Genomic DNA, 15468 nt, shown 5'->3' with positions numbered 1-15468 from the left:
GACTGTAGACCTCAAATACCTGGCTGCTGGACCCCAGCCTCGCCGACACCTGCCGCCCTGGCCTCCTGGCTCCTCCCCAGCTCCATGGCCTGCTCCTCAAATGTTGTGAGGCGCTGGAGCACAGTGTGCCCACCTCCAGTCCGCAGACACTCCCGCTGATTATGATCACTTTTTGCCTGCAGAACAGAGAAGAGGATTTATTGGGGCTGATCGCTCATGTACTCTGCACGCGCACGCCGCACCCCAACCACAGTGGGCCATCTGAGGCCTCCAGCGGCTCCTGTCCACACCACTGGTGATCAGTCACCAGAAGATAGTCCGGCTGCTCCCAAACCCCTCCCCCAACGGCCACCTTGGACACATTCGGCGTCCATCACTTTGAATTGCACACGGGTCTTAGTGCCCATGGCAAGGAGGCGCAACTAGGTGCGGCGCCGAGGCCACCAAATGGCACTTGGCCATCACGCCTTGAGGCTCCCCTTCCATCATCTCATCACCATCAATAAGACATGTGTTGGATGTCTGAGTATGTGTCCAGCTGCCTCCCCTGCAGGCTGCCCCCAGACTACTTACATGCGACAAACACCAACATATGCTGCGGGGAGAACCCATCTTCTCCACTAAGGCTGATTTAAGCATGGTCACTATCTGTTTGCCCACCCAGTGTGCGCCAAATGCCCAATACAGTAACGACAGCAAGACGTAGGGGGAGGGGCTCAAAGGCTAAGGCTACCTGCTGGGTCAAATGGCCAAGGCCGACGTGGTACTCACCCTTCCAAAGCGCAGCAAATCATTGAATCTCTTGCGGCACTGGGTGCCTATGCGCTGCACATCACCATGGGCGCTGACAGCGTCACCAACATCCTCCCATGCCTGCTTGGTGACATGGGCCCTCCTCCTCCCATCCTCCGGATGCAACAAGTGCCGTCGGCTGGAAACCTCTTGGAGGAGGACAGCAAGGCAGGTATCGGAGAATCGAGGGGCACAGTGGCCCCCCGCTGGCCTCTCCTGCAGCCTGCCCCCCCTCCTCCTGCTCCTGCTCCTGTCCTGTGACAGCTGCCTCTCTCTCTCTCTGCGAGTGGCCATGGTGCACTGCCTCAAGCAGGTTGCCTGGCCACTCTTTATACAGACTGCCGGCTCCCCATTGGAACCGTCGGTCTGAACACGCCCGCCCCCGCGACTATTTTCCCGTTCTCCATGGGAGTCGCTAACTCGCTGGGCGGGCCTTAATTGGCCCGCCCACGCAAAATAGCGGCACGGCCCGTTTCAGCGGCAGCAATCGGCTGCCCACTCACCCGCCTGTCACAGGCAAAATTCTGGCCTTAATTCCAGATTTTTAATGAAAATTCCACCATCTGCCATGGTGGGATTTGAACCCGGATCCCTAGAGCATTACCCTGGGTCTCTGGATTACTAGTCCAGTGACAATCATTAGAGCCCTTTAGGGAAGGAAATCTTGCATCCTTACCTGATCTGGCCTACATGTGACTCCAGATCCACAGCAATGTGGTTGACTCTTAACTGCCCTCTAAAAGGCCTCGGAAGCCACTCATTTCAAGGGTAATTAGGGCTCAGCTGGCCTTGCCAACGACCCCCACATTCCATGAAAGAATAAAGGGAAAAAAAGTATACGCTGCATCCTAGCACTATAGCTAATGGCATAGACCCAATGGGTAACACATGCCCTAGGCACCCACCCATTGGGACAGCCTGAAGTCGTCTCCGATCTCCACACATTTGTCCCAGTTTCCCCTCTATCCTGTCTGCTCCAGTTACTTTACGCACCTTCCTGTTCCTTTCACTGCTGGAGTACTCACTCTCTCACAAAAGTAGGGAGGTCATGTTGGAGTGGATTAGAACCTTGGTGAGGCCACAGCTGGAGTACTGTGTGCAGTTCTGGTTGCCACATTATAGGAAGGATGTGATTGCACTGGAGGGGGTGCAGAGGAGATTCACCAGGATGTTGCGTGGGTTGAAACATTTAAGTTATGAAGAGAGGTTGGATAGACTTGGGTTGTTTTCGTTGGAGCAGAGAAGGCTGAGGGGTGACCTGATCGAGGTGTACAAGATTATGAGGGGCATGGACAGGGTGGATAGGGCACTCTTAAAATTTTTTCAAAACTCTTGTTTGTGTCCATTAGTAAATACAAGATAGACTTGAAATCAAACTTGAGCAATTGGACAGGGATCTTGTTAATTGCTAATTAGCAATTAGCTCCTGACACACTATAAACTGTTAATGCTAGCCAATGTGTTAAAATGAATTATACCCAATCCTTCCCAAGAAAAATGTTAAGAGTTGATTAAAAAATATAACAAACACAAAATGACTAAACCTTAACAGCAAGGTCCTGCAATTATTAGGGTTTTTTTTGTGATGTTGGTTGAATTCTTATGGTTTCCTAACCAAAAAAAAAAATCAGTTTATTGTTTATCTCATTTCATTTATTGTTCAAGGGACAATGTTGTAAACAATGAAACATGCATTTATATATCAGCTGTAATGATGAAATATGCCCTACCTTACAAAAATGATCATCAAACTAAGTAAGGAGATAATGGCCTGTAAATTCCGATTTCCCTGCGTCAGATTTTGGGGGGTACCTGAAAGATGCTCTGGGAATCACTGTGGGAAGTTCCCAAGTAAGAGTTTGCATGGCAATTGCCCAGAACTGCACACTTCCTCTGGACAATTGCTCTGCGCTGGGAACCATCCAAAAATGCAGTTTAAATCGCAAACTTCAGATGCTTCTGCCAAGGTTATGCCAGTAGTTACTATGACTAAGATTTTAGTGGGAGCTGGAGGTGGATGGGTTTTGGGATGGAGTTCCAGAGCTTAATGTGGGTGGGGGATAAACAAAATCACAGAATCACAGTGTAGAAGAGGCCCTTCGGCCCATCGAGTCTGCACCGACACGTGAGAAACACCTGACCTACCTACCTAATCCCATTTACCAGCACATGGCCCATAGCCTTGAATGTTATGACGTGCCAAGTGCTCATCCAGGTACTTTTTAAAGGATGTGAGGCAATCCGCGTCCACCATCCTCCCAGGCAGTGCATTTCAGACTGTCACCACCCTCTGGATAAAAAGGTTTTTCCACACATCGCCCCTAAACCTCCTGCCCTTCACCTTGAACTTATGTCCCCTCGTGACTGACCCTTCAACTAAGGGGAACAGCTGCTCCCTGTCTATGCCCCTCATAATCTTGTACACTTCGATCAAGTCCCCCCTCAGTCTTCTCTGCTCCAACGAAAACAACCCAAGTCCATCCAATCTCTCTTCATAACTTAAATGTTTCATCTCAGGCAACATCCTGGTGAATCTCCTCTGCACCCCCTCTAGTGCAATCACATCCTTCCTATAATGTGGTGACCAGAACTGCACACAGTACTCCAGCTGTGGCCTCACCAAGGTTCTAATCAACTCCAACATGACCTCCCTACTTTTGTAATCTATGCTTTGATTGATAAAGGCAAGTGTCCCATATGCCTTTTTCACCACCCTACTAACATGCCCCTCTGCCTTCAGAGATCTATGGACACACACGCCAAGATCCCTTTGTTCCTCTTCCTAGTGTCATGCCGTTCATTGAATATTTCCTTGTCAAATTACTCCTTCCAAAGTGTATCACTTCACACTTTTCAGGGTTAAATTCCATCTGCCACTTATCTGCCCATTTGACCATCCCGTCTATATCTTCCTGTAGCCCAAGACACTCAACCTCACTGTTAACCACCCGGCCAATCTTTGTATCATCCGCAAACTTACTAATCCTACCCCCGACATAGTCATCTATGTCGTTTATATAAATGACAAATAATAGGGGACCAAGCACAGATCCCTGTGGTACGCCACTGGACACTGGCTTCCAGTCACTAAAGCATCCTTTTGTCATCACCCTCTGCCTCCTACAAGTAAGCCAATTTTGAATCCACCTTATCAAATTACCCTGTATCCCATGTGCATTTGCCTTCTTTATAAGTCTCCCATGTGGGACCTTGTCAAAGGCTTTGCTGAAATTCATATAAACTACATCAACTGCACTACCCTCATCTACACACCTGGTCACCTCCTCAAAAAATTCAATCAAATTTGTTAGGCATGACCTCCCTCAGACAAAGCCATGCTGACTATCCCTGATCAAACCTTGCCTCTCCAAGTGGAGATAGATACTCTCCTTCAGAACTTACTCCAATAGTTTCCCTACCACTGGCCTGTAGTTCCCTGGCTTATCTCTACAACGCTTCTTAAATAGCGGAACCACATTAGCTGTTCTCCAGGCCTCTGGCATCTCCCCTGTGGCCAGAGAGGAATTAAAAATTTGGGTCAGAACCCCTGCGATCTCCTCCCTTGCCTCCCTCAGCAGTCTGGGACACAAATCATCTGGACCTGGAGATTTGTCCACTTTTAAGCCTGCCAACACCTCCAATACCTTGTCACTCCCTATATCAATTTGCTTAAGAACCTCACAGTCTCTCTCCCCGAGTTCGATACCTTCATCCTCATTTTCTTGGGTGAAGACGGGTGTGAAGTATTCATTTAACACTCTAGCGATGTCTTCTGGTTCCACCCATAGATTGCCCCCTTTGTCCCTTATGGGCCCTACTCTTTCCCTGGTTATCCTCTTCCCATTGATATACTTAAATAATATTTTGGGATTTTCCCTACTTTTACCAGCCAGAGCTTTCTCATATCCCCTCTTTGCTCTCCTAATTGCTTTCTTAAGCTCCACTCTGTACTCCACTAATGCCTCTGCTGATTTGCTTCCCTTGTACCTGCTAAAAGCCTCTCTTTCCCTTCTCATCGTAACCTGAATATCTCTGGTCATCCATGGTTCTTTGGGCTTGTCACTCCTTCCTATCACCCTAGAGGGAACATGTCAGAGTCAAAAGAACTCTGAGTACTTGGAGGGTTGTAGGGCTGGTGAAGGTTACAGAGATAGAGTGGGGTTAGATCATAAAAGTATGTAAATACTGGGATAAGAATTTTAAATTTGATGTGGTTGATACCAGGGGATCATGTGGGACACTGTGATGAGCAAATGGGACTTGGTGCAGGTTAGGAGGATACAAGTAGCTAAGTTTTTGATGAGCTGAAGTTAATGAGGGGGCAGAATCCAGCCAGCAGAGCATTGGAATGAAGTCCAGGGGAAGAATTTTCAGGTCGGCGAGCGGGGGCGGGGCCTGCTCACCGACACGTAAAGTGATGTGCGGTGATATCGGGCGTGCGTCCTGACGTCGCCGCGCATCATTTAGATTGTCAGTCGAGTCGGCTGTGCCCTCACCGAACTATCAAAGGCCTTTTAAGGCCATTAAGAAAGTAATTAAAGTTGTTAAGAATGCTGCCCATCCAACATTAAGGTTGGCGGGCAGGCAAAGAGCCCAGGCGGCCTTCACATTGTTCATGAAACCTCATCCACGGGCGTGTGTGTGTCTGAGTGTGTGCGTGTGCATGTGTGTAACTGTGTGTGTGTATGAGAGACAGAGAGAGAAGTTAGGTGTACAACAGGCATTTGAAATCGAGATGAGTAAACTGGGGGTGAGGTCTCAGATATGGTGTGAATGGAATTAGCATTTTTAGCTAAGTGGAGAGGTGTTTGATTTTCAAAGGGACATGGAAGATGGCAAGATAAATAAGGCGAGGTTATTGATTTTCCCAAAAGTGCTGGCTACAATGATGACATGAAAAAATTTTATATTCTGGGAAAAGTAACTTCTATAAACAGGTTGAAACAATAGGATTTACTAATCAAAAAGCAAGAAATATATTTAAAGGATGGAAGGACTGTGTGAGGTGTGGCCATTTGAGATCTTGAAAGGTGACTGTGTGAAACAGACTTGGGGGGAAAAAGCCTCGAGCCACCCTGAAGAAGTTTTGCTGTTCCAGTAACCAAAGTTGTGTTAAAAGCCTTTGGAGGTCCATTGTCCAGTGGGTGCTTGCGGTAGAATTGCTGGATGACTTTATAAATTTGGACTCTATTTGGACTGTTGCCTTAAAGAGGGTGTGTAACTGGGAGTCTGGTTAAGTAGAAATTTTGGGAACTGTTATTACTGTGTAACTGTAATCTTGGGCAGAATTTTTCCCTCGCCGGACAGGCGTGCGCCTGACCCGAACGAGAGCAAAATAGTGCGTGATGATGTCAGGCAAGTGTCTCGACATCGTTGTGCACTCTCGCAATATTTCGCTCGGCAGGCGTGTACAAGCTGTGGCAGTCTGCCCGCCAACAATTAAGAGGCCTATTAAGACCCTTATTCAATTAATTGAATCTGACTTTTCGCTGTGGCCTTTGGATTTCTGAGGAAACCTCATCCACGGGCGGGATGAGGTTTCCGATGTTAATTAAAAATAAAATAAAAATGTTTAAATCTCATTTGTACCATGTCCCTGCTCATGTGACAGGGTCACATGAGTGGACATGTTTACCTTATTTTTTAAATATGTATTTGTAATGTTACAAATCTTCAGCTCCCTGAGGCAGCTCTGTGTGTACCCATGTGCATGCGCAAACTTCGGCGCCTGCCCTCCTATCCCCACTTCGGCAGCATTGAGCGTCGCAACCCGTGATTCACGCTGGCTGGCCGTTGATTGGTCAGCCTGTGTGGGATTGCAGTCGGGGCCTGATTGCGGGTGGTGGTTGGTTTCGTGGCCACTCCCTGGTGAGGTAAAAATCCTGCCCCTTGTGTGTGTTTAAGTTTGTTCTTCTTTTGTTAACAAATGTTTTAATTTAATCTTTAAAAACTCTAAAGCTGGTAGTGGACTCATTACTTCTAACTTCAGTGCACAAGCCTTCTCATAATAAATGCAAATTGCAAAATCGTTGTGATAGTGTGGCCAAGTTTCCCTTGTGGATTTGGTCAGCCTGGCGAATACCACCTACCATATCATAACACCACCCTGACTTGGAAATATATCGCCGTTCCTTCACTGTTGCTGGGTCAAAATCCTGGAATTCCCTTCCTAATAGCACTGTGGGTGTACCTACACCACATGGACTGCAGTGGTTCAAGATGGCAGCTCACCACCACCCTCCCAAGGGCAATTGGGGATGGGCAACAAATGCTGGCCTAGCCAATGACATCCACGTCCCATGGAAGAACATGTAAAAAAAAAATCATGAGCTCCTCACACTTTTGGAGGTGAGGGTGACAGGAGCAAGGGAGAGGGCTTTAAGAAGATGGCTGGTAGTGGAGATGGGAAGCATAGGGGAATTATCCCTCCAGGAGGCAATGTATAAATGCAAGTTTTTTTTACCTTTATTAGTGGATGATTTTCCAGCAGTAATTACTCAAGTCTACATTTTCTGATTGGTGTCACTTTACTGTTGTTACAACCTGCTTAAAATAAATGGTTGCCATTGGTCTCAACATAATGCAAATTGAAGAATCCCGGGTTATTTTACTATCCAACTTATAGAACATTGAATATTACCTGAGATTTTGAAGTCACTGTGGTAGAAATAATTAAAGGAACCGAAGGCTGCGAAATCCCTTGGGTCTGATGGTACAAATCCTAGGGTGCTGAAGGAGGAAATTTATGTGAACATTGAGCATCAACACGAGGGAACCACTGTGCATTGGGAAGCTTTCCAGGATGGAAAGCCAGCAAATGTACCACTAACACGTGGAAATTGTAAAAAATCCACTGCAGTCAACTAAAGATCCATTGGATAGATATCAGCAAGAAATGCTTGCCCCTTGATAATTTGGAAGTTCTTCCTATCTAGTGAATGGAACTGGTTTTTCATTGGCTCATCATTTCTCGATGACTCAATTTGATCTATGAGCTTGGATAAATAAACGACATTTGGTCATTCAAACCAATCATAGTTTTTCTTTTTGCCGTATGGATGTTCTCTGGCAATTTTCTCCATCATTCTCCCAATTTCTAGCCGTATTCTTGGCAAAAAGCAGGGTTCCAGACAGTTTTCGGCTAGTTACAGAGACGAAATGGGGAAAAATCCCAGATGCAATTTCTAGCAATGTTCTTTTCGAGTTGTGTCACTTAAGGTGTGTTGTTGTGAGCATTGTAACTTTGGGCAAACACAATACTTTTAACTAGATTAGGAAAGGACTTTACTCAGTGATAAATGTTCAGAACAATGTAATAGGAAAGGTGATGAGAGGAAAAGGGTGTTGAAAACGTGGTTAAGTGCTCAACTGGTTGAATTAGGATGAGTTTCATAGAAACATAGAAACTAGGAGCAGGAGTAGGCCATTCAGCCCTTCGAGCCTGCTCCGCCATTCATTGTGATCATGGCTGATCATCCAACTCAATAGCCTGCTCCTGCTTTCTCCCCATACCCTTTGATCCCTTCCCCCCCGCCCCCCCAGAGCTATATCTAACTCCTTCTTGAAAACATACAATGTTTTGGTCTCAACTACTTTCTGTGGTAACGAATTCCACGGGCTCACCACTCTCTGGGTGAAGAAATTTCTCCTCATCTCAGTCCTAAATGGTCTACCCTATATCCTCAGACTGTGACCCCTGGTTCTGGACTCCCCCACCATCAGGAACATCCTTCCTGCATCTACCCTGTCTAGTCCTGTTAGAATTTTATAGGTTTCTATGAGATCCCCCTCATTCTTCTGAACTCCAGAGAATATAATCCTAATCAACTCAATCTCTCCTCATATGTCAGTCACGCCATCCCAGGAATCAGTTGGGTAAACCTTCGCTGCACTCCCTCTATAGAAAGAACATCCTTCCTCAGTTAAGGAGACCAAACTGCACACAATATTCCAGGTGTGGTCTTACCAAGGCCCTGTACAATTGCAGCAAGACATCCCTGCTCCTGTGCTCGAATCCTCTCGCTATGAAGGCCAACATACCATTTGCCTTCTTTACTGCCTGCTGCACCTGCATGCTTACCTTCAGCGACTGGTGTACGAGGACACCCAGGTCTCGTTGCACATTCCACTCTCTCAATCTATAGCCATTCAGATAATAATCTGACTTCCTGTTTTTGCTACCAAAATGGATAAGCTCACATTTATCCACATTATACTGCATCTGCCATGCATTTGCCCACTCACTCAGCTTGTCCAAATCACCCTGAAGCATCTCTGCATCCTCCTCACAGCTCACCCTCCCATCCAGCTTTGTGCCATCTGCAAATTTGGAGATATTACATTTAATTCCCTCATCTAAATCATTAATATATATTGTGAATAACTGGGGTCCCAGCACCAATCCCTGCGGTACCCCACTAGTCACTGCCTGCCATTCGGAAAAAGACCCATTTATTCCTACTCTTTGTTTCCTGTCTGCCAAACAGTTTTCTATCCATCTCAATACACTACATCCAATCCCATGCGCTTTAATTTTACACGCTAATCTCTTATATGGGACTTTTGTCGAAAGCCTTCTGAAAGTCCAAATAAACCACATCCACTGGCTCCCCCTCATCAACTCTACTAGTTACATCCTCGAAAAATTCCAGTAGATTTGTCAAGCATGATTTCCCTTTCATAAATCCATGCTAACTCTGTCCAATTCTGCCACTGTTTTCCACGTGCTCAGCTATTAAATCTTTTATAATGGACTCAAGAATTTTCCCCACTACCGATGTCAGGCTGACTGGCCTATAATTCCCTGTTTTCTCTCTGTTTCCATTTTTAATTAGCTACCCTCCAATCTGTAGGAATTGTTCCAGAGTCTATAGAATCTCAGAAGATGACCACCAATGCATCCACTATTTCTAGGGCCACTTCCTTAAGCACTTTGGGATGTAGATTATCAGGCCCTGGGGATTTATCGGCCTTTAATCCCATCAATTTCCCCAACACCATTTCCCTACTAATACTGATTTCTTTCAGTTCTTCCCTCTCACTAAACCCTGTGTTCCCCAACATTTCTGGTATGTTATTAGTTTCCTCCTTTGTGAAGACAGAACCAAAGTATGTATTTAGTTGGTCAGCCATTTCTTTGTTCCCCATTATACATCCCCCTGTTTCTGACTGTAAGGGACCTACATTTGTCTTCACCAATCTTTTTCTCTTCACATACCTATAGAAGTTTCAGTGGGTCAAATGGATTCTTTTGAGTCCTCAATTATTCTTCAATTCTTGTATTCATTATTTAAATGCTTGATCATGTCAGGCTTATTGTCAACAGCTTGGTCTGTTCTAAGCTTTTATCATTAATCCTGCCCACCCTTAGCCGGCACAGAGATCACTAGTTTTGGGCAGGATTTTCCCTTTTGGGGGTAGGAAACAGAGACATCCAATTAAGGATGGTGAGTGGGCTCTCAAAGTTGGAGGGCCAGTCAGAGGCCTACCAGCTTGAAAGGAGCAGCAGGCTGCAGTAGAGGGTAAGTAAGCGAGAGAGAGAGGATGCTTCAAAAATGGAGCCGCTTTTTGAAACTTACATAGAGAAAATGGATCTTCCAGCCAGGCCATCACTGTGGCATGGCTGGAGCCCCTCTATGGGATGGCCCGCCACTGCCCCTGCATCCAGGCAGACAGGAAGGGCCTCTCGGCCTGCCTGGAGTGCCGGCTGGCCCAGCCTGCCACTGGGAGGCTGCCTCCAGGCACCTCAACTGCCCCCTCGCCACCTGTGGGGAGTTGGAGGTCAACAGGAAAATCCCAATCAGCCTCCTTTAATTGGCCTTAAGGGGCCTTAACGAGCTGTGTCAGCTACCCGCCACATGCGGGCAGGTAGCCCTGTAGCACCCAACCCCCGCCCACCCATCCTCTGCAAAAATGGCCCAGGACCGGCTGGAGCCAGGGAACTGGAACATGGGCTGGTGGAGATATTTCTAGCGCCTGCCCATCTCCAACCCCAGCCCTGGACAGGACTCGAAATCAAACCATTCCTGTTTGATATAAAAACAGAAAATGCTGGAAAAACACAGCATGTCTAGCAGCATGTGGAGAATGAAAGAGAATTAATGTTTAGGGTCCATATGGCTCTTCTTCAGAGCAGAAGAGTCATACGGACTTGAAACGTTAACTCTGTTTCTCACTCTCCACGTATGTTGCCAGACCTGCTGAGTTTTTCCAGCATTTTCTGTTTTTATTTCAGATTTCCAGCGTCCACAGTATTTTGCTTTCATTTCTGTTTGATTTTGACCTTTGATCGGACTAACAATATCATGAGCAGGTAGGCACTACAGTCTCTTCACTGTATCAAAATACTTGCATGCTGATAATTTGTGCTTTCCCCCTCCTCCCCGCATCCCACCCCATTAACTTGTTCACATGCCCCTCATTAATGAATTTCTCAATTATCCACGGAACTAGGAACCTAAACGAGCTGCGCTCATTGCTGTTGGAGACCAATCGCCATCCCTGTGGAGGAGAAAAGGACCTCAGCCGGGAAGTTCATAAAGCTGAGTGGAGAATGAAGGAACAGAAACTACAGGAAGACATCAAAGTCCTCCGAGAGAAACTATATGTCCTGGTGAGTAAACAGCAGCTCCTCGAGCCAATAGTTACCTTCGATCTGGAAAGTGCAATGTGGCAGACGCATCAGTGAACCTAGCAATGGGTTTGGTTTGGCTAGACCTCAAAACTGTTACGTTTGCTGAGCCAGAGTCAGTCTTACGAGGAAAATCTGCGTCCGCTCTGAGTTTCTTTGTCACTTGCAGAATTCTTGAAAATGAATGAAAAGAAATTGCTTTTCTTTTGAAGAGACATCCAAATTAACTTTGTATCAGCAGGTTCTGTGGCTTCCATGTATCTGGACATCAGTGAGCAATAATGATTATGGAGCGGCTGTGACAGAGCTGCCTGGGTTGGCTGTTGGTCTTCACACCTATAGAATATTACATGAGCATATTGAACCTTGGGTTGTGCGACAAGGATAAAATTGAAATGGAAAGGGGAACACAGATATGGCCAGATTCAGAAGGAGAATAGTCAGTGACTGAAGGTTACTTCTTCCTTCTGATATCTGCAGTTTGTATAAAGACTTTGCAATACTGAATGGTTAAAAATGGAAAAGTGACACCATAGTCTGTTGAACACAAGCCACAGTTATTGATTTTTTTTTTTTTGGTCAACTTTTGTGCACTTCAAGCGATGTCAGTGCTGGAAATGAAAAACCTTCCCATTTTGCGTTAATGGCCAGCAACTTGTAGAAGCGGCGGGGGTCTCAACTGCTGGCTTGAGAGCTCCACACTCCTTTCTGGGAAGGCCCACCGCATCTTGTTCCACTCTGCCACTTGACAGGTCAGTGGCGGACCATCCCCTAGGATCTAGGTCCCCGAGAGCTGCCGGTCAATCAGAGGCCGGCATCTCTTGCAGTGTCACCAGGGAGGCGATGGCTGCTGCTGGTATGACACTCGCCTGAGGCCTAGGATCGTCGCTGGATCACAGGCCACAGATGAGTGATGGCAGGGGGTGGGGGTGAGGTCGGCAGCAAGGGCAGGGGGTGGTTCTCAGCAGGTGCCCCCCCCCCGCCCCCTTCCCTATGCCGGGTCCTTTGATCAGGCACTGAGTGCCTTTGAATGAGGGAGGAGGGAGCCGGCAAGCAACACCACATGAATTTGCACATCGTGCTGTCTCCATGGCAAGGCCCGCACTCCCCCCACCTCGCCACTAGGTGGTAGGATGAGTCCCGTAAGTGATCATTAATTGCTTAGTTGGTGGCGAGATGGGAAGGCCATCCACAGATCTTTGCGCCCTGGACTTAATCGGGGTAGAGGCAGGAATGTGGTGGAGTCCTCACCCTCCCACCTGATTAAATGCCGCCCCACCACCAAATTTGCCAATTGTAGGACAGGAGATTCCGCCTCTTATATCAGCATTGAGCAGTCCCAGGGTAGTTACTGCATAAATTAGGTGAATTATGGGGAAAGGGGCATTTTTCTGAAGCCGAGATTCATTCAGATTTTTGAAGCAAAATAAGGTGGGGTCTGGGCTGCATAATGTAGGATATTAAAGATTGCCGTTTTTGCAATATCAAAGCTATAAGAAGTTGTTATTGATAGTGAATTGGGAAAAAAATCCTCTTGTGTTATATTATTGTCTAGATCAGCTTCATAACAGAGAGAGACAAAGAGAAACAAAGGACAGCCCATTTTACCAAGGTATATTTAAATGATGCAGTAGGGTTTATGCGGAATCCTGAGCTAATTAAAGGATCATTGTAGAGTGCTTTAATTAACTCAAAATGTTCCATTTCATGAATCCTGCCTGATATTCACTTTATGCATCAGTAATATTCCTTAAAGAAGTTCAGAGTTTGGGCTGAGGCGCTTTTTTTTGTTCTGCTTTTTCTTGTCACTTCATTGGCTGTAGAGTGCTTTGGGGCATCTCAAGGTTGTGAAAGGCACTATATAAATGCAAGTTTGTTCTTCCTTTAGTGACAGAAACTTTGAGTTTGTTTTAAAGTGCAGCACTTTATCCTGCCTTTTGCTGGTTTGCCTTTTCTTTTTACAAGTTTTTGTAAGTTTTTTGCAATGCAATTGCTTCCAAGAAATGATGACTGCAATCGAACATTGGACTTTACTCAAACAAAAACAGAAAACGCTGGAGAAACTCAGCAGGTCTAACAGCATCGGTGGGGAGAAAGACAGAGTTAACGTTTCGAGTCCGTATGACTCTTCATCAGAGCTGAAGAAGAGTCATACGGACTCGAAACGTTAACTCTGTCTTTCTCTCCACCGATGCTGTTAGACCTGCTGAGTTTTTCCAGCATTTTTCTGTTTTTGTTTCAGATTTCCAGCATCCGCAGTATTTTGCTTTTATATTGGACTTTACTCAACCATGTATTATTTAGAAACAATTATTTCAAATTGCTGATTTTCCATTGAAATCCCGAGACTTGTTTAAGCCAATCAGACCCAGAATTCTGCAATCGTGCGTGATCTAAATTTAAGACTGGTGGAGTAAAGTCCATTTTATGCCAGTGGTGGCAGACCTCATCTATGCTGCTAGGATATGTAATTATCACAGGTTAGAGAGTGGTTGTCCTCTCGCTGGGCAGCATGGTTAAGCTCTGTCTCCATTTGTACAGAATCAACTTCCTTTCTCTTGGTTCCTCAGAGGTAACAGGAGAAAGGTAGATACAGAGAGTAAAAAAGGAGTGAAGGAGGAAAAAGTGCTGAAGGGGGAAACAAAGTCAATACTTCACATGCTGGGTGATGGCCCCAACTTGCAGTAAAGCTACCATTACACTTTACTGAAATCATTGTGATAAACTGATATTCTGTTTGATATCTATCATAATAAAGCAGATTCAAGTGAAATAGAAATTTTTACTTTAAAATCTGTCTGGCAGTGATTCATTCTTCTCTCTCTCTCTCTCTCTCTCTCATTCTCTCTGCTTAGGGCACTGAAAAATATAAACCTGATCAAAAGCGACGCCCAGCCTCTCTGCAAGATACGGAGACAGACACCGAGATCTCCAAACTGCAGCAAAGGCTGGTGAACACAGAGGAGGCCCTGCGGAGTGCCCTGGAGCAGAACCAACAGATGGAGAGACTGATGGAAGCCATGCAGGCAAGAACCCAGATCCTCCCTAAACCTCCCCACTTCGCCATCTCACTCTCCCTCGCCCTCTCTCTCTCTCTCTCCTTTGAAGTCGCTCCTTAAAACCTACCAGTTTGACAAAATATTGCCCTAATATCTCCTTGTGTGGTTCAGTGTCAACATTTGCCTGAAGTACTTTGAAATAGAGATATTTTACTACATTAAAGGCACTATATAAATGCAAGCTGTTAATCTTGGCCACTTAAACACAGATAAGTTTGTGTTAGATTCTATCGCAATTCTGATTTAACTGGAGTCATAGCATGGTAACAAGCACAGATAGAAATGTAATGGATCACTTTATCATTTCTCGCTCCCAGTACAGATCATTGTCTATTGGAAGCGCACATTGGGAATTCAAATGTGTGGAGTCCATGGTTTTTGTCTTCAGTAATTTTAATGTCCAGGAAATTGCAGGGGTAGAGGGGTGTGGGGGGGTAGGGATGTGTGATTGTGTGCTCAGATTCCTGATATGTGCTCCTAGCAGGTGATGCCCTATGCTGGATTTGCATTAATTTATAAAATTGCCCCAATATTAGAAGATACAAACATATGAATTAGGAGCAGGAGTAGGCCATTCGGCCCCTCAAGCCTGCTCTGCCATTCGATAAGATCATGGCTAATTTGATGGTGGCCTCAACTTCACTTTCCTTCCTACCCCCTTTAACCTTTGACTCCCTTGTAAATCAAAAATCTATCTAATTCAGCCTTAAAAATATTCAGTGACCCTGCCTCCATCGCCCTCTGGGGAAGGCAGTTCCACAATCTCACGATCCTCCGGGAGAAAAAAAATTCCTCTTCATCTCCGGCTTAAATGGGCGGGGGCCCTTATTTGTGAACTGTGTCCCCTAGTTCTAGTCTCTCCCATTAGGGCCAGGATTTTCCCCTCAGCGATTTGGGGGCGGGGCCCGCTCGCCGAGGGGAAAATGACGCGGGATGATGTCGGGAGGAATCCCCAACGTCATCCCGGTCCCTTTAAATTTTTAGGAA

General features: G+C 46.0%; 1 protein-coding gene across 1 annotated transcript in view; it reads left to right on the top strand.

Annotated features, from left to right (window-relative positions):
- Positions 1-15468, top strand: part of clip2 (CAP-GLY domain containing linker protein 2) — a 151508-nt gene that overhangs the window by 120185 nt on the left and 15855 nt on the right. The window contains exons 14-15 of the mRNA XM_078548427.1: positions 11245-11404; positions 14278-14448. Coding sequence (XP_078404553.1) covers positions 11245-11404; positions 14278-14448 — 331 coding nt within the window. The remainder of the gene's footprint in view (positions 1-11244; positions 11405-14277; positions 14449-15468) is intronic.

This window comes from Cetorhinus maximus, chromosome 9, assembly GCF_964194155.1.
Source record: "Cetorhinus maximus chromosome 9, sCetMax3.hap1.1, whole genome shotgun sequence".
NCBI classification, from domain to species: Eukaryota; Metazoa; Chordata; class Chondrichthyes; order Lamniformes; family Cetorhinidae; genus Cetorhinus; species Cetorhinus maximus.
The sequence above is the reverse complement of the archived record's forward strand: the minus strand, read 5'-3'. Positions and strand labels throughout refer to the sequence as shown.